This window comes from Elgaria multicarinata, chromosome 7, assembly GCF_023053635.1.
Source record: "Elgaria multicarinata webbii isolate HBS135686 ecotype San Diego chromosome 7, rElgMul1.1.pri, whole genome shotgun sequence".
NCBI lineage: Eukaryota > Metazoa > Chordata > Lepidosauria > Squamata > Anguidae > Elgaria > Elgaria multicarinata.
Genome location: NC_086177.1, coordinates 72,059,221 through 72,083,765, shown reverse-complemented (window position 1 = coordinate 72,083,765; position 24,545 = coordinate 72,059,221). Strand labels below are relative to the sequence as shown.

The window sequence follows — 24,545 nt, the reverse complement described above, 5'->3', positions numbered from 1 at the left end:
TCCATTTATTTGGGGCTTTTAGACAAAGGGGTGGCAGGAAATAAAAGCATCCAAGATTTCCTCTATACATTAAAGCACTTCCTTCCAGAGAATTGTTGCTCCAAAGAAATGAATTTTAATTTTTTTATTTAATTATTACATTTATATCCCAACTTTTTTCCTCTTTAAGGAAACCAAGGCAGCGTACATAATCCTCCTCCTCTCCACTTTATCCTCACAACAACAACCCTGTGAGGTGGGTGGGCTGAGAGGCTGTGACTGGCCCAAAGTCGACCAGTGAGCTTCCATAGCCGAGTGGGGACTAGAACCCGGATCTGCTGAGCCCCAGTCCAACACTCTAACCACTACGCCACACTGACTCTCTCTCAAAAAAGGAAATATATCTTTCCTTTTTTGACTGGGCAGTCCTATACACATCTACTCAAAAGTAACCCCTTTGGAATTCAATGACGCTTACTCCTAGGTAAGTGCATGCGGGAGTGCAGTTTTACTCTATAGTAAATATTTTTAGAATGTACATATCATTACCTCAAGTGTCTTTGCAGAGGAGGTCATAAACAAAAATAAATTACAAGCCACACATTATAAAACCTAAACACAGATTGTTATGCAATCTAACTGAAAAAGAGTATATTAAACAGGAAGAACAAAAAGCCACAATTGGGTACAGACTGACACACACACACACACACACACCCCTCGTTCAGTCCTTGTTTGCAGCTGACCTTTTTCATTTGACACAAATAAAGTTTTGTCTCCCTGTCCCTGTAACATTTCATTCAGGTCTGCATCAAGTGTGAGGTGTTAAACCTCCATTTCCCATCTCTCTCTTGTATTCCCTGGGGGAATGTTGGCAGACTGCTAAAATATTCAACGAACCACAAACACTCTAGAGAGCTGGAAAACCCTGCCTCCCACCCGCCTGCACACGCTACTGCCGCAGCAGCAAGTTTCTTCTGTTCGCAGTGCACAGAACGGAGCTCCCAAAAAGATATTTCCCAGGAAGGGGAGGGGAAGATGGACTGGGCTTTCCCGACCCCAGTAAAAAAAGAAAGCAGCACCATGGTCTCATCTCACCTGCTCAGTGTCTTCATCTATGACAAAGGTACTGGGAGGCCCATCACAAAACATGAGTATGTATGTACTTTACAGGAGGTTGCCATAGTGATATCCACGTCGATAAAAGATTCTCAGATTCTCTGCAGGTTATGGGAATTGTAGTCCAATGTATTTGAAGAGTACCAAATTGAAGCTTTCTGGGCAGTTCACAAAAATTACACATCACAAATTCAAGATACTAAAAACAGTAGAAAATCTTTAACATACATTTAAAACTGCTAAAAATAGTTACAATAAGATACTGGATCTGATAAACAGAGCTGACAAAAAAGCCCCATCATATGCCATTAGAGCAACCCCATCCAGAAAACCCTCCATCCAGTTAGAAGAAACCATCCACTAACAGCATCTCCAGTCTTGTCTGGATTGAGCTTCAGTTTATGATCCCTCATCCCGTCCATTGTCATGACCAAGCACCGGTTCAGCACATCCACAGCCTTACCTGATGAAGATGAAAAGGAGAAACAGAGTTGTGCTTCATCAGCATATTGATAACAGCATATTCCAAAACTCTGGGTGACCTCACTCAACAGTTTCATGTAGATGTTAAATAGCATGGGCGCCCCAAAGCTGACCCCTGAGAAAACCCTTACTGGAGAATCCACAGGCCCGAGCAATATTCCCAAGGAACACCTTCCAGAGCAGGCCACTACAATGCAGGTGCCCAACCATACCTACCCTTAACACCTGGTTCTTTATAACACAAAAGAAAATGGTGACCTCCATTGAACTGCAGGTGTGCATAGCTGGCTCTGTGCCTGCACAAGGAGCTAGTTTGGGGGTTGCTGGGCACAGCCCAACCAGCATCGCTGCTTCATGCCACCAAAAGGAGGGTTTCGGCCAAAATGTTTAGTTGCACATCTACATGCATCAGGGTTTGCAGCTGGTAGCACACAGATGAACTTTGAGGGATGCTTCCTGGGTCCCAATTGTTAAACCTCTTTCACCACCTAAGAAAATGAGTGGCTCAGACAGGAAGATGATGGAAACAAGAGGTCTGAAGGAGAAATACCACTACTATGTTTCCATTCCTCACCCAAATGCATACAATCAGCCCTGATTTTGGGGGCTGAAATATTTCTGAGCCTGATCAGCTTTTATAGGTTAAAAAACGAATGGGAAAGCTGACTGTTTCTGGATTGGGGAAAAAAAAGGGCTGTCTACTCACACAAGACAGGGACAGTTTGGTGGTAACCTTTTCAAAAATAAAAATGCATTTGGTCTAATCTTTCAAGTGACAGTATCTTAATTTCATAAGGAAATAAATTCCCTTTACAAAGTTCTGTAAAGGTTATCTCTTAGGACTGCCAAGTCTCCTAAGAAGAACAAAATCTGATTGCTGTTCTCAGCTATTTAACAAACCCCCCCCCCCCCTTGAAACATGTTCATACTCTTTTGGAAGTGACTGGGGAAACCTATCCTGGCAATATCCACTTCTGCTAACTCAGAAAAGGGGGAAAACAATCATTTAGAGCAGCCTTCCTCAACCTGGGGCGCTCCAGATGTGTTGGACTACAACTCCCAGAATGCCTCAGCCAGCTGGGGCATTCTGGGAGGTGCAGTCCAACACATCTGGAGCGCCCCAGGTTGAGGAAGGCTGATTTAGAGTCATGGTACAGAGCAGAGTCAGCTTGGAGACTGGCTGGGGGTGGAGGCAGACATGCAAGCGAGCAGGAGAAGGGGCTGGAGGTTTGGGGAAGGGATTGGACACTACCCTTCTTCCAAGTGGGGTGTGTGATAGGTCAGGACTAAGTTAAGTCAGTCTGGCTTGAACTAAGCATAGACATTTCCCAATCCACGGAGAAGATCTCATACGTGTGTGCATGTATGCCGCCCATTACTAGTTTTAAGTACACACCTGTAAAATAGGCATGCAAGCAAATGTAGCATACAAGTGCACTCAATAAGGAGCCAGGAACGGCTGCTGCTCCTTCTTGAGTTACCCTTGGTGGCAAACCTGGCTCTCAATGTGAAAAGTATCGGTGCATGTCTACCAGGAAGGAGGGCACAGTCACTGTTAAGTCTGTATAGAAGTGTAGCTTTAAAGAGCAGAGAGGATTTTAAATGTATTTATTACCCTCAAGGAACAGTGGGGATGGACAGTGGTTTAGTGGAATTTTTTTTTTGAAGTGCAGGCACTCATCATGACAGTCTCCATAGCCACACACCCCCAAGAAAAATGCAGGCTGCTGTGTTGATCCATACCAACATACTGGTTCTAGCAATTTTCATTTTCCCCAGGAACAGGTCTTTTGTAAAGCTGTTGGGTCTTAACTATGCATTTAAGACAAGCCACCGTGAAATACTTTGCATTGCATCAGGGATAGTTCACAACTATATATGGTTATTGGGAAAATCGATTGCCCCTCCAGCTCTTGTACACGCCGTAGCTAAGCTCAGAAGGAGCAGGGATGTCTGAGGTGGGTGTAGTTGATATGGCACGACTCAAAAAGTGCCAATGCTGCATCCCTCTGCACTCTTGCTCTATTACTTCGCAGTGTATGACTATGTCCTAAAGCAATACTCTCACTCTTGAATGATGTTGAAACTGTTTCCTAGTTTGCACAAAAGTTCAGCACCGCATTCACTCAGTCCAATGCTTGTTTTGTCCAAAACTTTAGTTCCTTATTCAGTCCACTATCAGAAGCTCCCTTTAGAGATTGTAGGAAATGAAGAGTACACAGGCCAGGTGAACTCTGTCCTATTGTTCAGGGAGTTAAATCTGCCATTAGGTAGTTTGGATGGGTATATGATTATCTTCTTACTGGAGGACAGATTGCACCAGGTTTCTGAAAGAGGTAGCCCAGTTTGCCTTCAGAGCAGTAAGTTTAAGGAGAGAATTTTGCGATAAGTTGATCTGTATTGATGAGTAAGCCATTACAGTTGGGTTTTAACATTATTTTAAACTGATGTTTATTTTACTTTTATTTCTATGTGTCCTGTTCCTTTGTAATGGCTTTTGCTACACAAATCAATTTGTATTGTATTATTGATTCACACATGACTTCACTAACTCTCAGTTGGACTTCGGAGATAGGACTGCATGGGCATTGTTATTTTTCCCCTTGAAAGAGAGTGTGAGAGCTAGGTTTCTCCCCTCTTCCCTTCCCATCCCCTTTTCTTTTTGCATCAGATCTTTTAGATTATAAGTGTCTGCAGGTAGAGATGGCCCTTTTTTATTGACTGTATGCCAACTACTCTGGGAACCTTGTCAGCTAAAGGGCAGGGGTTTTGTTTTTGTTTTAAAAAATCTTTAAATAAATAAGTGCAAAGTGAAATACTTTGCACTACCAAGAGAACGTTGCTTAAAAGGCAGAAAATCAGGCATGACAGAGAATAGTAGAATCATAGAATTGTTGAGCTGAAAGGGGCCTATAAGGCCATCAAGTCCAACCCCCATTCATTGCAGGAATCTACCCTAAAGTATACTTGACAGATGGCTGTCCAACTGCCTCTTGAATGCCTCTAGGGTGGGAGAGCCCACAACCTCCTTAGGTAACTGGTTCCATTGTTGTACTGCTCTAAAAGTCAGGAAGTTTTTCCTGATGTCCAGCTGGAATCTGACTTCCTGTAACTTGAGCCCATTAGTCTCTGGGATGATCAATAAGACTTACCAAACATCTGTTAATGACATTTGTTATGTCCTGCCTCTGGGCTGGAGCTGGATATGAAGTTTGGAATCCCATGTATACCTGAGAACAATGGCTCGGGTGTACAGGAGAATTTTTATATTTCCAAAGGAAAGCACAGAATAGGGTTGGACAATCCTATTCGCGTGTGGTTAATTTTGTTGGGGAGTCATATGTGAGTGGGGCCAAAGCCAGCAGTGTGTGGGCTCGCTGCCACCCTCCCCACTTTCTCCCTTCCCATGCATTGGGCTGTGATTAGTTAAAGCAACCTGCCCCACTGCTCCCTTTTCAAATTAGAGCCAAAATTTCCCAGTACCTGGTGCCCAGTACATTCATTGCCCCAGTTTTCAGGGGCAATGAATGTACTGCGTGCAGCCCCACCTCCCACTTTGGAAGCCTCCTGCTGCAGCTAGTGTAGGAGCCTTGCCTAGGGATCGACTGCAGGCTAATCTGATAAGTAAACCACTCAACTGGCAGCCACAACAGGCAAGGTTCAACGAACGCTCATTACATGCGGGCTTTCTCAACGCCTGTCGAGCCTCGCAGGTTGACCCTTCTGCAGAGGTACGTCGCCGGTGTGCCCTACAACTCCGCTCTCTGTCTTCCGTCCTTCCGCGCTCGATCTGGAGCCATTGGCGCCGTCGCTCTGCGTGGGAAAGGGAGCGGGCGGAGAGGAAGGGAGCGGGAATCTCCCCAAACTTTGCTCCTCCATTGACTTTTGGCCGCCGATCCTGCTCTTCGCCGGAGAGGAGGGGCCAGCGAGGAAGGCCCGTGCGGAGCCGCCCAAGGCCTCGCCCTCCAATCGGAGCGGGATTAGTGCTCGTTCTTTGGGCACCGCGATCCAAACTTCCTGGAACGCCGCGGGGGGGGGGGGGAGAAGGAGGAGGAGGAGGAGGAGAAAGAGCCCGCTCGGAGTTTCCCCGCACAAAGTTTTCTGGGCGAGGGAGCTGCTCTCGCTGCAACAACTCGGAGGAGCGAAGCTGTCCCCAACATGAGCCTCTCCCAGCTGCTGTTCGGGAACGGCTACGGCCTGGCCCTCGCTACCGTCTTGGCGATCTGGGCGCTCTATGTTTACCACAGGAGGAGAAGGTAAGGCAGGAGAGCGCTTGCCTGGCTGGAGCCCACCGTGGGCAGGGTCTGAATCCCTGGGAGGAACAAGGTGACCTTCCATCCCCGGTTTCCCGATGGAGGTTGCCTTTGATGCCCATATCAATTTCGCCGAAGAGCCCCCGGGGCAGGCGGGAAGAGCCTCAGTGCGGCCCAATAAGCGCTCGCTGATTGAGTGCTGCGCGCACAGGCTGGGGAAAAGCGGCTGATCTTCAAAACGAACAAAAACTAACTATAAAAGAAGCCGCGTCGATCCATTAGAAAACTTTCAGAATCCACAGAAAGCCATAGATGTAGCCCAAAGGTTACAAAAAGTGTAAGCAAGCTTTCGGGTTGTCCAGAAGTCTTCGTCAGGCTAGATGTTAAGCAACGTGGGAGAGGAGGAGGAGAAAGGAGGGGGGAAAGAAGAACTGAAGCCACAAAGTTTAGAAACAGCCTTAAGACTGACATTTAGGAGAAAATAGCAGACTTAATTGTGTTAGGCTGCACCGTGTTTTGCAAGTTTCAGGTTACACCTAGATGCACTGATAACTGTTGGGGCACATTATGCATTCCATAGGCTGCTTTCATAGTGTTACTTCCTGCATTTTTATTCCACATTATCCAAAATACCACGACAAATGTCATCATGTGTCCTATGAGCTATAAATGCGCAAGAGGGATATAGCATTAGCATGATGGGATCGTAATGGTTTGGGACAAGGTGAAGATCTGGTCTAGGAAAAAGAAACACACCAAGGCAGATTTCCCCATTTTTGAAACTGTCAAATCCAGTAGCTCACCAGCCCTGTTTCCAGACCTCAGCAAAACACACAGGCTCCTTGTTCCATAGAGATCAGAAGTGAAGGGAAATAGGGCCAAATTGAGTAGCTGGGTGGGTTTCCAGGTGATGCAGGTGGGGAGGTTGACAACATACCTCTGGTAGGACCCCAATCCTCCCTGGTACACCACCGTGTGTGTGTGTGTGTGTGTGTGTGTGTTGTAGAAGTGGTGGACAGTGGGGTTGTGCACACTCTTTCTCTCTCATGCACACACACTGAGCGGCACAGTGGGAAGGAGGTGCTGAGAAGGGGGGGCAGAAGGGAGTGAGCCATAATCTCTGCTCAATTATTGGGCTTACTGGGCCCAGTCCTCGCCTCTGCCATCCAGTGTAAGCGTGGAAAGGTAGCTTCCCATGCAAGGAGCAGCCATCTCGCCTTCTCAGTTGACCACCCATGCGGCTCCCCCTCTGTGTGGTGTAGTGATGGGGATTGGGCTCAGCAGGCCCAGTACCCCTTGCTGTGGTGCCCATCGATGTGGTGAGCAAGAGGAGATGGTGACTCCTTTCTCAACAGGACAGATTGGGCAAGCAAAGGCAGCCTCAGCTCCCTTCTGTTGCTCGCCTGCCCTTTGCCTCCAGAAGGCTCCATCTGCTTGTGGGCCCACTGTCTTTGGACACCCCAGTGGGGAGGCCTGGGCTCAGGGGACCGACCCCAGGGGAGAAGAAGCAGAGCTGGGGTCTACAGCGGTGGTCCTGCCACTTCTTTCACCCTATCACTCTGGGCACGGTGACGGGGAGGTTTGGGTTTGCCACATCCAATCCCCAATGCTCAGAGGATGAGTGAGTGAGAAGATGAGTTGGCTGCTATTTACACTCCTGCCTATTTGTTGGTGGCTTCGCGCCCAGTGCTGAGAGCCTCAGGCCGAGAGCCCTTTAGCTCTCGCCCTTCGGCTCTCGCCCTTCGGCTCGCGCCTTCTAGCACCCTGCAAGGGACGGGGCAGGCAAACACTCAGCTCAGCAGTCCTCTAAGCCTTGCCCACAGCCACTCCTGCCTATTTACACTCTGTTGCTTCGTTCAGAGAGTGAGGGGATAAATGAGCAGGCAGAGGTGGTGGCTTGTGCTCTCTAGCTGGTCTCACAGGGAACAGTCCTCTGTGTCATGCCCTGCATAGAGATGGAGTCAGGAGATGAGGAGGAGGTGGCAGAGGCTGGACCTAGTACCGAGAAGCCCAGCTCAGGTAGTGAGGAGGCTGGACTGGCAGAGACTGTGGCAGAGCCTCAGGGAGAAGAGCCAAGGCCAGCTGGGACCTCTGCTAGCTCTGAGGGCCTGATGCCAGCAAAGACTACGGAGGAGCCGCAGAGGTCTGAGGAGAAGGCGGAGAAGCCTGGTTTTAGCCAGTTGCGGGCGGAGAAGGCAACCAGACGCCGGTCTCGCCGCCTCCACCAGAAACACCAGGCAATTAGGGATCAGCTGAGAGGCCATGACTCAGCACTCTGACTAAGGATAAAAGCGCAGCTGTGAGCCCTGCAAAGTTGTCAGAGATTATCTGAGCATTCTGGCAGAAGCCTTTGCTCTTGGATCTTGTGACCTCGTGCCTTGTTCCTGAACGCCTGGATTCTGATTCCTGTCTTGATTCCCGGACTCCGTGACCACGTCTGCCTACTCTGGATTCCTGCTTCGACCTTGGACCGGTTTGTGACTACATCTTGCCTGTTGTTGCCCCTGACTCTGGACTGTGTTACTGGTTTGTCGCTGACTGTTGGCTGTGTTTGAACTTGGACTGCATTATTGAATCTCCTCTTTGCCACGCTCCCTTGACTTTGGACTGGACATTGACTACTCTACAAGCCTGCTCCTTGAACTGTTCCTGTTCCTTGACTTTTGCTGTCAAACCCCCGTTTTCCCCTCCTTTCCCTGCACTGTTTAGGGCCCTGTTTAGGGCACTGTTTAAACACCTTCATTACCTAGCTACCGGCTGGTCTTATCTTTCTTTGTCAAGCCATTTGGCAGCTTTGCCGGACACTCTGCCTCACCCAGAGAGAGGCTGAGCAGGAAACCGCACACGGTGGGAATCCTTGCTTTCACTTGCTCACCTGTGCTGTGGGGCAGCCTCCTGTGCCCAGTTCTCCCCATTGTGCTCCCTTCTGAGTGGGGAGGGGGGCAAAGGGACACAGTCAGGAGCAGCCTTCATTCCTCTTGTACACTATCTCACTCTTGCTCACCCTCTGGGCAGTTTGCTAGGCCCAGTTTTTACCTGGGGACAATTGGAGGCTGTTCCTGTGATGTCTTTGCTGGAGGAAACGGAGCTCCTGGAGAAAACAACACCAAGGAGCAGCCTATGTCAGAGAAGCAGGATTGCTTCATAGCTAGGGTACTAAAACAATATCCAAGAACCTCCACAATCTATTTCACAACTACATTGTAAACAACCAGGTTTGCATGTGTACATCACAGGGTGCGGTCAAAATCTGTTTCATCAAATTGCCTTCATTAAGTTCGTATTGGTACATTTTGAAGGCGTGGAAGAAGTTCTTTTCTGGTCTAGTTTAAATTAGTTCTTGTTGCTGGGCTGCACCTCTCCACTCTTCAAGTGTTAAAAGCAAATCCTTATAAATGGACCATAAGTGCAAAACCAGATGTTGCAAACTCCAGTTGCCTCAAAAGTTCAACCATTCCTTCACAATGCCCAAGGACAAAATATTGCAGCTGAGTCCAGTGTGGGGCACTGAAAGCTCCAGTTGAAACCTGTTATCTGCTGAATTCCAATCCCTCACCAGACATGAATTTCTATCCTTGCTATTGCTGGCTAGGGGCAAATCTGTTTAGCAGTGTCAGGAAGCCAACAAAAGGTTCAAACATAGTATTATCTACCACCAGGAGTCATCAGCACAAGAGATCAATCCACCAAAAGCAAGGCTCCAAGATACTAAAAGCTAAAACAGGCCTTAGCTAGACCTAAGGTTTATCCCAGGATCGTCCCGGGGTCATCCCTGTTCATGTAAATGACACACACGGGATCCTGGGAGCAGGCAAGGATGGCCCCAGGATGATCCTGGGATAAACCTTAGGTCTAGCTAAGGCCAGAAGGTTTATAAACTCTGAAGGTTTATAAACTAGAGCTTCCAGAGCCCCACCCAGGACCCAGCTGTGGCACCTTAGAGGCTTCTGGATTAAGTCCTCTTTGTGAGGAGGGCCCTACTCTTGAGGAGTCTTTTACTCATGAAGAGACTTCCTTTGTAAACAGACACTGTTTCCCATAGGGATCTTCTGGCCTTCCTCTTGAAGTGCCACCACTCTTTGAGTGTCTCAGAGGCAGAGCTTTCCTCCTCTTGCAGCAATGGACCCATGGCCAACTTCTCCCCAGGGCCAAAGCTCCCTCTGTTCTTCTTGCATGGGCTGCTCCTTGGTGTTGTTTAGCTCTTCCTCTGAAGAGGATTCCTCCAGTTGGGGCCGCCAGAGCTGTCCCAATTTTGTTGCCTGATGAAAAGGACAAGATGGCACCTTGCCCCATATTGCAGCTGACCAAACTGGCAGTTGAACCTGGCTGTGGCACTGATGATGGGACAGAATCCTCCATCACACCAGAGGGCAGTAGGTTATCTCACAGGGTACAGGGCAGGTAGACAGAGCTCTGTCTTCCTGGTGTGTGTGTGTGTGTGCTCAGCTCCTATCAGCTCTAATCCTCCAACACTCACTGTGTCAGGCAGCTGCCTCTCTTTGCTTAATGGTAACGGGCTTACATCCCCACTAGCTTTCTTTCTTGGACAAGAGAGCAGAAACTGCCTTTTGAGTCTGGGCAGCAGCAGCAGGAGGAGAAGGTATTGGCCCCATTCAGAAGACACCTTAAACCATGGGTTCAACCATGGTGAATAAGGCTTTCTGGCTTAACCACCATGGTTAAAGCCATGGTTTAAGGTGTCTTCTGAATGGGGCCATTGTTGTGCATGGCAAAACAGGGGTGCTCACCCACCTGAAGAGTCCAAAGGTTCTAGGGGCTACTTCTGCATGAGAATGAGGTTCTGATTTTCCCCCAATGGGCAAGAGACCGTATCCAGAACTGACAAGGCCATTCAACAGTTCAATATGTTTGAAAATATATTTTGAAACCGGACTATGCCCTTTAATACAATATGAATGGTTTATAGAGAAAAGTAAATGTAAAAGAAGATCACATTCAAAAGTAGAATATGAAACATGTAATGATTACAGAAAAAATATATTTGTACCATCTGAACCACATGAATAATCTTATTCTAAGATTATGCCATGCAAAGTAAACTACAGTTTAACACTTGTTGAGGTTTATTAGAAAACAATACTAGGAAAACTGTATTAGAGCATCAAATGAAATAGCTATGACATACAGAAGTTATAGTAGGCCCATTTAGCAACAATTTGAATTGTTATTAAGCTTCACTTAAGCTTCCACTAGTTAAATGCAATGTTTGAAGCTTTCAAATTTATAGCAGTATAATCCAAATCTTTAGAGAAAAGAAGGGTGGGGGGAGAGACTAAAAATAATGTATCCTTGGTAGCCAACCTACCTTTGCAGTTACCTTGATTGTGCCCTGGAAAGTGCTCCCTTGGCTTGAAAGTTGACTCCACACCACTCTTCCTAGCATGGCTGGCTGGGGAATGCTGGGACTTGTATGCCTTTTTTCTATCTAAACATGCAGAGGATAGTGCCCTTAGTTGACACTGTGGCAGGCCCTTTCCCAATCAGCCTACACTAGAAGGAGCAGGAATGAGATGGTGGAGTCATTGGCAACTCCCATGCTAGTGAGCAGTTCTTATTTCGGAGAGGTGCTGCACAGCTGGAAGAGCAAGAGGAGGCTCGTGCGGTGGGACGTGGTGGATGGAATTTGTCAAGTTTGCCGGAGGGTGAGCAGGAGTTATGGACTTCTGGTTCTACTGAACTTGACCCTGTTCAGTCAAAGTATTTGGTGGAGTCAGAACTCTGCTCAATTCAGCTCAGTATCCTGTGTCTTACAATGGCCAGATTCAAACCTTTGAGGAAGTTTCACCATTTGTGGGCCACTACTGCAAAGACCCCCTTTTCAAGCAGAACTTATCTTAAAATTGGAACTTATCTGTTCCATTTAAATCCTATGTAAATTTTAAGATGATAAAATGTCTGTAAATGGATTTAAGAGTTTTGGCTGACCCAAGATCCCATAGTACAACATAGGCCACATGGAAACAATCAATCCTCTTCTCAGCAAACCGCTGCCAGACTTTGGTGGGTTTTCTTTCTTTGGCACATGTTAGGAAAACAAATCTTGGAACTCTTCTGGACCAGATTTTAAGTTTCTTCTTAGAAGCCAATGATTTGTTGGCTTGTTGGGTTTTAAATTGTTAAATGCAATCAATTAAAATAACTGGCAAAGGCTTTGTTGTCCATACAATTTATTTGGTTGATTTCACCCACCTGGAAGTGGGCGGGGAGCGTTCCGTTTTTCTGTAATATACATTTTCTCATGTAGGCCCCTGTTGTAGTCTTGCAGGATCTGATCAGGGTTTTACAACATTCACAGATCTTGCACAGGGACTATGTTTCAACGAGGAGTTTGTAAGGACAGTCCTCTATTTGAAGGGATGCCAGAGGATGTAATTTCATGTGGCCTTCAACGTCATATGGCTCTCCAGATGTTGCAGGCCCACTCTTGCTCTCTAGACCAGTCCTTTGGGGACCACTTCCTCTTCTGCTCCCTGTGTGTGTACATGTGTATGTGCATGAAAGAAGGAGGAGAAGGAGAAAGAGAAGGAGAAGAGAAGGAATAGGATGGCACAGAGAGAGATGGAGATGAAGGTTATTGAATATGAAGAAGCTGCTACTTCTGGCTTGGAGTGCCCTGAATAAAATTGCCTGCATGTAAAAGGCTTCTTTGTGTGGTTTGACCCTTAGTTGCAGGCACCACATGTTGCTGGTACCATGCCTGTTCATGTGACCAGTGCTGTGGCACGAGGATCAGTCCATGACATTTGCTGCTGGAGGTGAAGGATAAGATGGTGCTCTCGTGCCTCCATTCCACATGCAGAATCTGCCTAGACTGGCAGTTGAATCCTTCACCTCATTCAGGGGCTGCAGGCTAGCTTAGTGGGTGCAAGGCAATCCATGTGTCACAAACCTGCCCTCCAACAGAAGGGAACAGCCAAAGGGCTGCTGCCCCCTCCACACCAGCCATCTTCTGCCATCTGAGGCAACTGCCCCTCTCTGCCTAATTGTAGGGCTGGCCTTGGGTGACTACTGACTCATTCTTGTGCAATCCAAATAGTGTGGGAGCAAGTACAGCTTCTTCCTGCCCTCTTTGAGTGATGTCAGAAGTTTAGACTGTGGGAACAATTCACAACATGGCTGCTTCCCACACTAGCATTTCCCCACATGAAATTGAGGCTACCTTTGAAATGGGAAGGAGTTGCATCATGGACTCCTTGCATATGCCAGAATGTATGATGTTGACAATGGTATGGCCTATGCCACTTGGGTAATATCAGACAAGGCACATGTGGTACAATAGATGATTTCACTGCAACCCTTCCAACTTGGCTGGCACTGTCTCATTATCTTAAGCATTTTAGGGATAAAGCTTAGAACCAGAGATTTATAGAAACCACTTGCTCCATACTGGGAAGCAGTTTTAACTCTATTATGAGAGGAGTTATATATCAGCCCAGTAAAAATCCTATACCACGTCCTCAACTATTGGTATCTCTCCAGCAAGCATATAAACATGTGGTTGTTCTGTTTATGGTCTTATTTTTGTAATGGCAGATATCCACATTTTCTGTGTTTCTTTTTTGTTCTGTACAATCCATGAATATATAAACATTTTAGGATATATATTAGTGTGAGTTAGATAAACCATCGCCTCATTCTGGTTTAGTGTGCACATTTGGAATTCCTGTTTATATATTTTTGCACTCTTTGGAGAGCGTCTGGATTATTTGCATTGCTTCTGAGCCAAGGATGCTTCTGCCGTTTTTGCCTTTAAATTGTGTCTTTTAACATCTTCAAAAGCTCAAATGGCCCATTTAGAGGAAGAGTGTAAATGGCAAATGACTAATTCTATATCTAAAAGGATGTTAGATGTTTTTAATTGAAATGAAAATAGCAAGAAGGTTTTACTGGGTTATAAAATGTTAACGTCGAGAGACAGAGAGAGAGAGAGAGAGAGAGAGATATGCTTTGAGAACACTTGATTTCTGTTGCCATCCCATAGTAATGTACACTACTTAGTGCCTTTGCATGATCATTCTCATTCAGCAGCCTATTGCTTTTCATGCTAGGTTGTGCTCAAGAGATTAGATTTTTGGTAGGAACATCCACCTAGAGGCTATGGCAAGAAAAGCCATACTCATGGTTATAGTTCAGTTCTTCAGTTTTAGTCAACAACATCCTGACAATGATGCTTTACAGGCTCTGCTCCAGGTGTTGAGGAGCAATAGGCAGGCTGCACTTGATGGATTCTCTCTAGTGCTAGCTGCACCTACACACCCAACACCTGCTGCAACTTGGGCCTAATCTACACCAAGCAGGATATTGCACTGTGCAAATGGTATGAAAGCAGTATATAAAAGGCAGGAGCCACACTACTGCTTTATATCGGTATGGAAGTGCACTGACAACTGTTGGGGCCCATGACTCAGACCATATACCGCTTTCATAGTGCTTGGTGTGGCTCCTGCCTTTTATATACTGCTTTTATACTGCTTTCATAGTGCAATATCCTGCTTGGTGTAGATTAGGCCTAGGTAGCTGGTAGATGCCAATCAGAGCCAACTGGCATCTCAGCTGCCAGCCCATTAAAGCACCACTGTTGCCAGCTAAACTCATGTTCAGTGCTCCCTGCCACGAGAATGCCCAAATTATAGTGTGTGTTGAGGGCTCAGGCAAGTCCTCATCCCCACTGGGCCCTGTTGAAGTGCATGAGCCCTGGCAACTGTTGTGTGCTGATGGGTCTGCTACTTTACCTTGTTTGTAAACCACCATTTCTGGGATACCTGTTTTCAGGATCACTGGGAATGATTCTAGGAGAAGGTAATGCCTGTCACCTGTGTCACGCCCATTCTTGGGCCTGTTGTTGTTGATGGATTAGGTGGATCTATTAGGTGGATTCACAGTTGGCTACAGAATCAGACTCAAAGAGTACTTATCAATGGAACCTTCTCAAACTGGGGAGAGGCAATGAGTGGGGTACCGCAGGGCTCAGTCCTGGGCCGAGTGCTCTTCAACATTTTTATTAATGATTTGGATGAGGAGGTGCAGGGAACGCTTATCAAATTTGCAGATGACACAAAATTGGGTGGGATAGCTAATACCCTGGAAGACAGAAACAAACTTCAAAGTGATCTTGATAGGCTGGAGTGCTGGGCTGAAAACAACAGAATGAAATTTAATAGGGATGCCAAGTTCTACATTTAGGAAATAGAAACCAAATGCACAGTTACAAGATGGGGGACACTTGGCTCAGCAATACTACAAACGAGAAGGATCTTGGAATTGTTGTAGATCACAAGCTGAATATGAGCCAACGGTGTGATATGGCTGCAAGAAAGGCAAATGCTATTTTGGGCTGCATTAATAGAAGTATAGCTTTCAAATCACGTGAGGTACTGGTTCCTCTCTATTCGGCCCTGGTTAGGCCTCATCTAGAGTATTGCGTCCAGTTCTGGGCTCCACAATTCAAGAAGGACACAGACAAGCTGGAGCGTGTTCAGAGGAGGGCAACCAGGATGATCAGGGGTCTGGAAACAAACCCCTATGAAGAGAGACTGAAAGAACTGGGCATGTTTAGCCTGGAGAAGAGAAGATTGAGGGGAGACATGATAGCACTCTTCAAATACTTAAAAGGTTGTCACACAGAGGAGAGCCAGGATCTCTTCTTGATCCTCCCAGAGTGCAGGACACGGAATAATGGGCTCAAGTTAAAGGAAGCCAGATTCCAGCTGGACATCAGGAAAAACTTCCTGACTGTTAAAGCAGTACGGCAATGGAATCAGTTACCTAGGGAGGTTGTGGGCTCTTCCACACTAGAGGCATTCAGGAGGCAGCTGGACAACCATCTGTCAGGGATGCTTTAGGGTGGATTCCTGCATTGAGCAGGGGATTGGACTCGATGGCCTTGTAGGCCCCTTCCAGCTCTGCTATTCTATGATTCTATGATATCACAAGTTCTCCATACAGCCAAACTGTAAAGGCAGGCTGACAGAATCACTGTGGCATTCTTGAAAACCACAGGACTGAAATAGGAAACCCAGTACCCTCCAGGTGTTTTGGACTGCAACTTCCATAATCCTTGACCATTGAACATACTGGTTGTGGCTGATGGGAGTTGTAGCTCGAAGTATCTGTAGGGCAACCCTACCCTAGGAAATGTCTTAGATGGTATTCTACCTGGCTGCAGCAGAAAGAGATAGATCAGCAGAACCTATTAAGCTTGAAGAACAGTTTAGCTTGAAGAACAGCTCCATTTAGTTCCCCCTTTCCCTCAGCTGATGTTAAGAACTGATGCTTGAGTTTGCTTGTTTTTGTCCTCTGTCTCCATAGTTTAATTAATTTAAACTACTTGATATTGCTTGATATAAGATTTCTAAGAGGTTAAGAAACACATATAAAATAATAAATACAGGGCTTTAGTGGGCAGGGATTGTCTTCTTGTTGTTATTGATCCTATATAAGCTACTCTGGGAGCCTTTTTTTCTGGCGAGCACGGTACAATGCTTTAAAAGAAATGCATTTCCAAGTAAGTATGCAAATACCCTCTTAGTATAGACGTAAAGGTTCTTATTATGTGGAAACCACCCTGTCGTATCTGAAATCATTACTCCTTCCTTCCTTTAAATGCCCATCTGCTCCTTGCAAGTGATATTCTGGAACTTTAGCCTCCTTACAGTATAATCCTATTCATGTTTACATGGAAGTAAAATCCACTGACTTCCACTGAACTTATTTCCAGATAAGTAGTACAGGATTGTAGGCTCAATCTTATAACAGGAAGGAACCAATGCTGGGATCTTTTTAAAGTACATCAAGTGAAGGCTAGTTTGAAAGGAAGTATTCCATTGTCACCTGAACGTGAGGTCTTGTAAACATTGGTTGGGTCCAAAATTAGTATCTTAAATAAGTTCAGCACCTAGAAGCTGACAGAGCCTGTACCCTAGGGAATAAACATCTCCTTCCATGGCTATTCCTGGGGAATTTCTGTCCATTTGTGTAAATGTAGAGACCCGGTGATGTCAAGGGTGGGATCCCATCAGGGACCTGCTGCCTGATGTCATCTGGACTATGGGGGTAGGGTGGGAGGTGTCAATGTGTCCCCTGTACTGTATATGATTCCCTACCCATGAATTAGATAGTAGAAAGCCCTCTCCAGGGCCATGTCTAGACCTCCTGGCATTCCAGGAGGGAGTGGGGAGGATCTCGCGGTATTCTGCTCATGAGATCCCCTCAGTCCACATGGACCGCACGATCTTCCAGGCATTGGGCCCGTTGCGGTGGGCATTTTTTAAAAAAACCAACAACAGCCATGAAGAACTGGAGAGCACGAGTGCTCCAGCAAAAATTTCAGGTAAAACAAAAAAACTCCAATCCCGCTCCCCTCCCCACCCCCAATGGGCATGGAGCACCTGAGGTGCCCAGTGCCCCAGTTCCCGGCTCCTCGTGTTTACTTGGAAAGAGCTGTTATGAAACTGGGAAGGCCACCCACATGTCCTGCGGTCTCAGGATGATCCTGAGACGTGCTTAATCTGCTTAATCTGCCTTGATCAGGGCTTGTCCAATATATTTTGCTGCCAGGTGCTCCGTAAGACCAGGTGCTCTGTCTTACTCCACAGGTACATCTCCAGCCTGCCAGAGGCAGGGAAGGTGGGGTGTGGTTGGCTGGTGTGGGGAAAGAAGAACGGAGGCTGCAGGGGCATGTCCTCTACAGTCTCTCCCCTCACCTGTTGAACGTCCGCTGACCAGGTGCTCCGTCTTACTCCACAGGTACATCTCGAGCCTGCCAGAGGCAGGGAAGGTGGGGTGTGGTTGGCTGGTGTGGGGAAAGAAGAACGGAGGCTGCAGGGACCTGTTCTCTGCAGTCTCTCCCCTCACCTGTTGAACGTCAGCTGACCAGGTGCTCTACCTCGAGCCTACTCTGTGGCGGTGAGGGTGGCAAAGAGACCGTTCTTTCCCATCAGCATTGCATCTTTCCAGTGTCATCCAGCGGAGCTTTTCCGAGTGGTTCGCGGCCTGTTACACTCTGGGCCACGGCATGAGATAGTTCAACCCTCGGTAGCATGCTGTGACGAGTTTGCACGGCACTTTGAAGATAAAGTTGCTCAGATTCGTCATGAATTGGACACCACACTTAATGCAGCTCCACTAGTAGAGGCGTTCAGAGCGCCGTCCGGTTCAGTTTTATTGGATGAGTTTCAGTTATTGAGGCCCGAGGATGTGGACAAGGTGCTTGGCCAAGTCCATTCGATCACCTGTGTCTTGCCCCTTGCCCCTCATGGGTCATTACATCAAATAAGGAGAGGATCGCCGGCTGGGTCCAGGAGGTTGTAAATGCCTCCTTGAGAGAGGGAGTGGTGCTGGCCTCTTTAAAAGAGGCGGTAATTAGACCACTCCTGTCTTGCCCTGCATGGAAGTGGAGTCGGGAGATGAGGGGGAGCTGGCAGAGGCTGGACCCAGTGCAGAGGGGCCTGGCTCAGGTGATGAGAATAGACTGGCAGAGGCTGTGGCAGAGCCTCAGGGAGAGGAGCCAAGGCCAGCAGGAACCTCTGCCAGCTCTGAGGGCCTGATGCCGGCAAAGACTCTGGAGGAGCCGCAGGGATCTGAGGAAGAGACGGAAAAGCCCGGTTTCAGCCAGTTACGGGCGGAGAAGGCCACCAGACGCCGGTCTAGCCGTCTCCAACAGAAACGCCAGGCAATCAGAGATCAGCTGCGAAACTCTGACTCAGCACTCTGACTGAGGATAAAAGAGCAGCCGGGAGCCCTGCCAAATTGTCAGAGATTATCTGAGTTCTTCGGCGGAAGCTTTGGCTCTGAGATCTCTTGACCACGCACCTTGCTCCAGATACCGAGTTCCTGAACCCAGCCTTGACTCCCGGACCCCGTGACCACGCCTGATGACTTCTGGAATCCTATTGCGACCTTGGACTGCTTTTGACAACGTTTTGCCCGTGCCTGCTCCTGTGACTCCTGGACTGTATCTTTGGACCTTGCTGACGGTCGGCTGTGCTTGACCTTGGACTGAACTACTGTGCCTCCGCTTTGCCACGCTCCCTGGACCTCGGACCGGACATTGACCTCTCTGTAAGCTTGCACCTTGCCCTACTACGTCTATTTACTTCTCAAGCCCTTTTTCCCTTCGTTTGCTTTCCAAGTTTGTAACTGCAATAAACTCACTGTTGCTAAGATACCAGCTGTGCTCATTTGTCTTTGTCAAGCCATTTGGCGGCTTTCCCGGACAACTCCTGAAGAACCTAATCTGGACCTGGAGGATGTTAACAACTACAGGCCGGTGGCTAATATCCCTTTCCTGGGCAAGGTGCTTGAGCGGGTGGTTGCAGGACAACTCCAGGCACTCTTGAATGAAACAGATTATCTAGATCCATTTCAATCGGGTTTCAGGCCTGGTTTTGGAACGGAAACTGCCTTGGTCGCCCTGTGGGATGACCTCTGTCGGGAGAGAGACAGAGGGAGTGTGACCCTGTTGGTTCTCCTGGACCTCTCAGCGGCCTTTGATACCATCGACCATGGTGTCCTTCTGGATAGGTTGTCTGAGCTGGGAGTTGGAGGTACTGCGTTGCAGTGGTTCCTCTCCTACTTGGATGGCCAATTCCAGAAGGTGGTGCTGGGGGATTATTACTCTGTGCCGTGGCTCCTAAGCGATGGGGTTCCACAGGGCTCTCTTATCCCCTATGCTGTTTAACATATACATGAAGCCGCTAGGGGAGGTTATCCGGAGATGTGGACTGAGGTGTCATCAATATGCGGATGATACCCAGCTCTACCTTTCCTTTTCATCAAACCCAGGTGAGGCAGTGACTGTTCTGAACCAGTGCCTGGGCACGGTAATGGACTGGATGAGGGCTAACAGACTGAGACTCAATCCAGACAAGACGGAGGTACTGTTAGTGGGTGGTTCATCTGTCCGGTGAGGTGATGTTTGCCCTGTCCTGGATGGGGTTGCACTCTCCCTAAAGGATCGGGTCCGTAGTTTGGGGTGCTCTTGGATCCAGAACTGTCACTTGAGGCACAGGTGAATTCAGTGGCAAATAGCACCTTTTATCAGCTTAGGTTGATATACCAACTACGCCCTTATTTGGACAGAGATAGCCTAGCTACAGTTATCCATGCTCTGATAACCTCTCGTTTGGATTACTGCAATGCGTTATACGTGGGGCTGCCTTTGAAAATGGTCTGGAAGCTTCAGCTGGTACAAAACAGAGCAGCCCATTTACTAACAGGGACTGGCCGGCGAGATCACATTACGCCAGTCCTTTTACAACTTCATTGGCTGCCAGTCCAGGTCCGGGCCCGATTCAAAGTGCTGGTATTTACATTTAAAGCCCTAAACAGTTTGGGGCCAGGTTATTTGAAGGAACGCCTCCTCGCATATGTACCTGCCCGGACCTTAAGATCATCTACAGGGGCCCTTCTCCGTGAGCCTGTGCCAAAGGAAGTGAGGCAGGTGGCTACTAGGAGGAGGGATTTCTCCGCTGTGGCACCCCGGTTGGGAATGAGCTCCCCAGAGAGGTCCGCCTGGCGCCTACACTGTACTCCTTTCATCACCAGCTGAAGACCTTTTTATTCTCTCAGTATTTTAACACTTAATTTTAACTTAAATTTAAATTTTACTGTTTTAACTCTGTATTTTAATCTTATATCAATTTTGCTGCGTGGTTTTATCCTGGTTGTGGTTTTTGTTCTGTATTTTGTATTTGTGCTTTTAACCTGTTGGTTGTTTTATTATGGTTTTAATTTTTGTGAACCGCCCAGAGAGCTTCGGCTATTGGGCGGTATAAAAATGTAATAAATAAGTAAGTAAATAAATAACTATTACAAAAGATGAGATGGCTTCCCTGTTCCATTGCATGTAGATGAGTCTGATTTCCACACTGGTTGTGGAACAGTGTCCTCCACTGTACCTGTGGGAACCAGGCTAGGTCACAGTAGGTCACCTAGCTGCCTCACTCCACTTATTGCTTTGCCTGGTCCTCTCCCTTCTTTCCTCTCCTGCTTAAGAATTCAGAGTTCTACTAATTGAGAAGAATTATTATTTCAAACTCCAGTTTTGCTGTTTTACCTGTTGTTGGCTTTTAATGCATATATTAATATTATTGTTTTGCTTTGCTCTGCTTTATGGATTATTGTAAGCTGCTTTGTTTATTATCCTAATAGAAAAGTAGGGTATAAAACGTCTTTAAATTAAAGTATTGATGCTGAGTGCTATGAACTGTAAGCAGAATATGTCTAGCATAGGGAGATATATATATTTATTTATTTATTACAATAGCTGAAGCTCTCTGCGTAGTTCACAAAAATTAAAACCATGAAAAGCACAACAAAACAACCAACAGTCTAAAAACACAAATACAAAATACAATATAAAAAGCACAACCAGGATAAAACCACACAGCAGAAATTGATATAGGTTAAAATACGGAATTAAAACAGCGAAGTTTAAGTTAAATTTGGTGTTAAAATACTGAGAAAATAAAAAAGGTCTTCAGCTGGTGACGGAAGGAATCCAAATCATTACAGTGACACAGTACTGCCACTTTAGGATTTTGTGTTATGGAAGAGAAACGTGTAGTTAGTGGAATTTGGTGGAGGACAGGAAATGGTTGGAAAAGGTGATGGCAAGAATGAAATGTTAACAAATGTGTCTGAATCTCTACAGCAAGTCTCTTTATGGACGTTCAACCTAGAGTGGTCATATGTCCTAATTTACAGAGGACAATCCTCTATTTAAATACATCCCTATTTGAAGGACTGTCTAGTCCAAATCCAGTTCAAAGATAAAGAACTATAAGAAAGGAGAGAAGGTGCACATCAAGTTAACAGCTGAGCTGGGGCCCTGACACATGTCATCTGCTTATTACTATTTGCCCCAGGACTAACATGTCCCCACTCAGGAATTAGACCTATTTATGTATGTATTGGACATTACTGGGGGGAAAAACCTGTCCTCAAACAGCCCATTCCTTGGGCAAAGGCTTATATTTGATAGGATTAGTACAACTTCTCTGAGGGGTTTCATACATCTTGAGACTCACCTCTTAAATTCGGTATTGCGTATATTAGCATAATTTAATTAAGGTACTTATTTAAGAAATATTTCTAATTCAGCTGGCTTTAATCTCTACTGACAACCACAAAGTAGGAGATTTATATCTAGAAAATGATGCCAGTTTTAATTTCTTTATTCTCTAGTAATGTATTGTCCAAAATCTTTTTATAAACTAAGGCTAAATAGATTAATATTGTTGGAATGATATACCCATTTCTGAAGATGTAAACCAAGCACACTGGAGCATATAAACATGCTATTGGAATTATTCTTGAAATGGAAGAGTCCATAGCTACCTTCCCACACTTTCTCCACAGTTGGTCGTTTATAAATTAAATATTGGAAATTTCCCCCAAGAAATTTGGAGTCTTTGGTTTGGATCTAGACTTAACCATAGGTCACCTAGAGTAGACCTATTAAAATAAGAAGAATGAACTTAAGTCCCATTGATTTCTATGGGTATTCTTTGTTGTTGTTGTTTATTCGTTCAGTCGCTTCCGACTCTTCGTGACTTCATGTGTTGTATGAATGCAGTGAATTTTCCACAGGGTGGGTTATCATGTTGTCTGAATGTATCACGCTTTCCACAGGGTGGCTTCTTAACCAATGCTATATGCATTATTTTTCTCAAACATGCCACCTTGAGAACCCATGGCTTGTTGTTGGGTTGTTCAGTCTGGTTAACAAGCCAGATTGTATGGTTATTGAGCAACTCTGTGGAAAATGTGCTGCATTCATACAACACAACAACCCACTCTGCAGAAAACATCCTGTGTTCAGACAACATGATAACGCACGGTTCAACAGCAACCCACACTGGGTGGGTTAATGTGTTGTGTGAACCTGGCCTAAGAGAATCTGTTGTGTATGTTCTGAGTTTCAAGGAATCTCCCATTCAATCAATTGTCCAGTTTTCTTTCTCTCGGTTGTTGTCTAGCAATGTGCCCTGGACTTTTGTTTTTTGTGCATGGTAAACCTGAATCTTCAAGATACACACTTTTAATGGTAGGAAAATAAATGCCTCTATCATTCTGAGTTTAATAGCATAAGAAAATGTAACTATAAAACTCAATTAGCATTCAAATAAAATACCCGAGTGAGTTTGTTTAGCTAACATACTTTAACGCGTTAAGCTTTTCAATCTTGCTCAAATCAAAAGTGAGAGGTGTGGTTATTTTTAATTCCCAGCACTAATATGTACTAATATCCTCAGTATGATTGTCCCTTTCATTCATTCTGAATGAGAAATACAAGTTTAGGCTTCCAAAATACTTCTGCGGATTATATGCCACTTGAGAAAAGGGGCAGGTTTAGTAATATTGTAATATGAGTCTGGGATAGTTTGAGTGCTTAAGAAGAGATGTGAAAGGCTGGAAAAACCCACAGGAAAATTGGGTGGAGCAAAGTGAGAGGACAGACAGTCAGATATTTTTTTTAAAAAAATCCCCCCCCCCCATTTCTTTTCCAGGGATTTTTTTCAAAAATAAAATAAAATTGGGGAAATGCCCTGCCCCAATTTGTCTGGTTTTTCCAAATTCCCCACCCCACAAGTTGTCACATCTCTGTTCATAGGTCTTGAAGTCCTAGCTTAAATCCTGGTGGTCTTGTCCCTCCTGAATTCTTGCCTATGGTTTGCTTTAGATATGATGTTGCCACATATAAACCATATGGCCAACGCCATGCTTAAAATGTGCTAGGTTTTATATGCAGTGTTGGTATATCAACTGTTTGTGGCCGCTGATGTGTTAATACTGCATGTGTATGTGCTGGAACACATTGTAAGCACCCTTTTAAAGCATGATGCTAGCTGTGTGGAACATGTACATGGAAAAGCTTTTTGGCAACAGTTTTGGACTAGGAAAAAAATACTTCAACTGTCTCTGTACTAGCATCGCTTTAGTAGGTGGTTAGATGCATAAGACATCTCCAGACTCTCTCTTCAGGATTCCCTGTATTTCTATTTTCCCTACAGGAGTTTAGTACAGCCTTCCCCAACCTGGTGCCCTTCAGATGTTTTGGAGTTCAACTCCCACCAGCCCCAATCACCATAGTCAATGGACAGGAATGCTGGAAATTGTAGTCCAAAACATTTGGGGCTTGAGGAAGGCTGGTATAGTAAGAGAGGGCATCAAGATGGTATAGGTGCTACAATCTAGATTATTGAAATATTTGTACCCTGCCTTTCTCTCTTAAAATATTTTAAAGGTATTATTATTTGTCAAAATAAAATCCTACTTACTAAAGAGTAAGTAGGAGGACACATTCTGCCCAGCTTTTATTATCATGAACCATAGCTTGAGATGGCAATTAAGAGAAACTAAATCTGGGTTTTAGAACACCAAGCTGAAACCTCCATCACTTTCTTTTTTTCGGTAGAGAAGCTTGTACCATCCATACACAACCATGGATTGTGACGGGGGAAAAGATTTAAATAGTGATAAAATGACTGTTATATTTAGCGGTGACACTTAGGAAGGTGTCATAGAATTATGTTGCTTTATGTTTTATTTTGGAATAACTCCCAAATTCTTCTTGTGAGAGAAGAGCTGCAGAGCCTATGATTGTGTGTCTTTATTTGTGCCTGTATAGGTATAACATTTATTTTTATTTTGCTGGATATTTAAATCCATCTCTTTGCTTGCTAGTGC

The 24,545-nt window shown here is 45.8% G+C and overlaps 1 protein-coding gene across 1 annotated transcript in view; it reads left to right on the top strand.

Moving 5' to 3' along the window:
• The first annotated feature begins 5,656 nt into the window (after nt 1–5,656).
• LOC134401654 (cytochrome P450 7B1) overlaps nt 5,657–24,545 on the top strand; it is a 113,596-nt gene continuing 94,707 nt past the window's right edge. Inside the window, exon 1 of the mRNA XM_063130784.1 lies at nt 5,657–5,837. Coding sequence (XP_062986854.1) covers nt 5,740–5,837 — 98 coding nt within the window. The 5' untranslated portion in view covers nt 5,657–5,739. The remainder of the gene's footprint in view (nt 5,838–24,545) is intronic.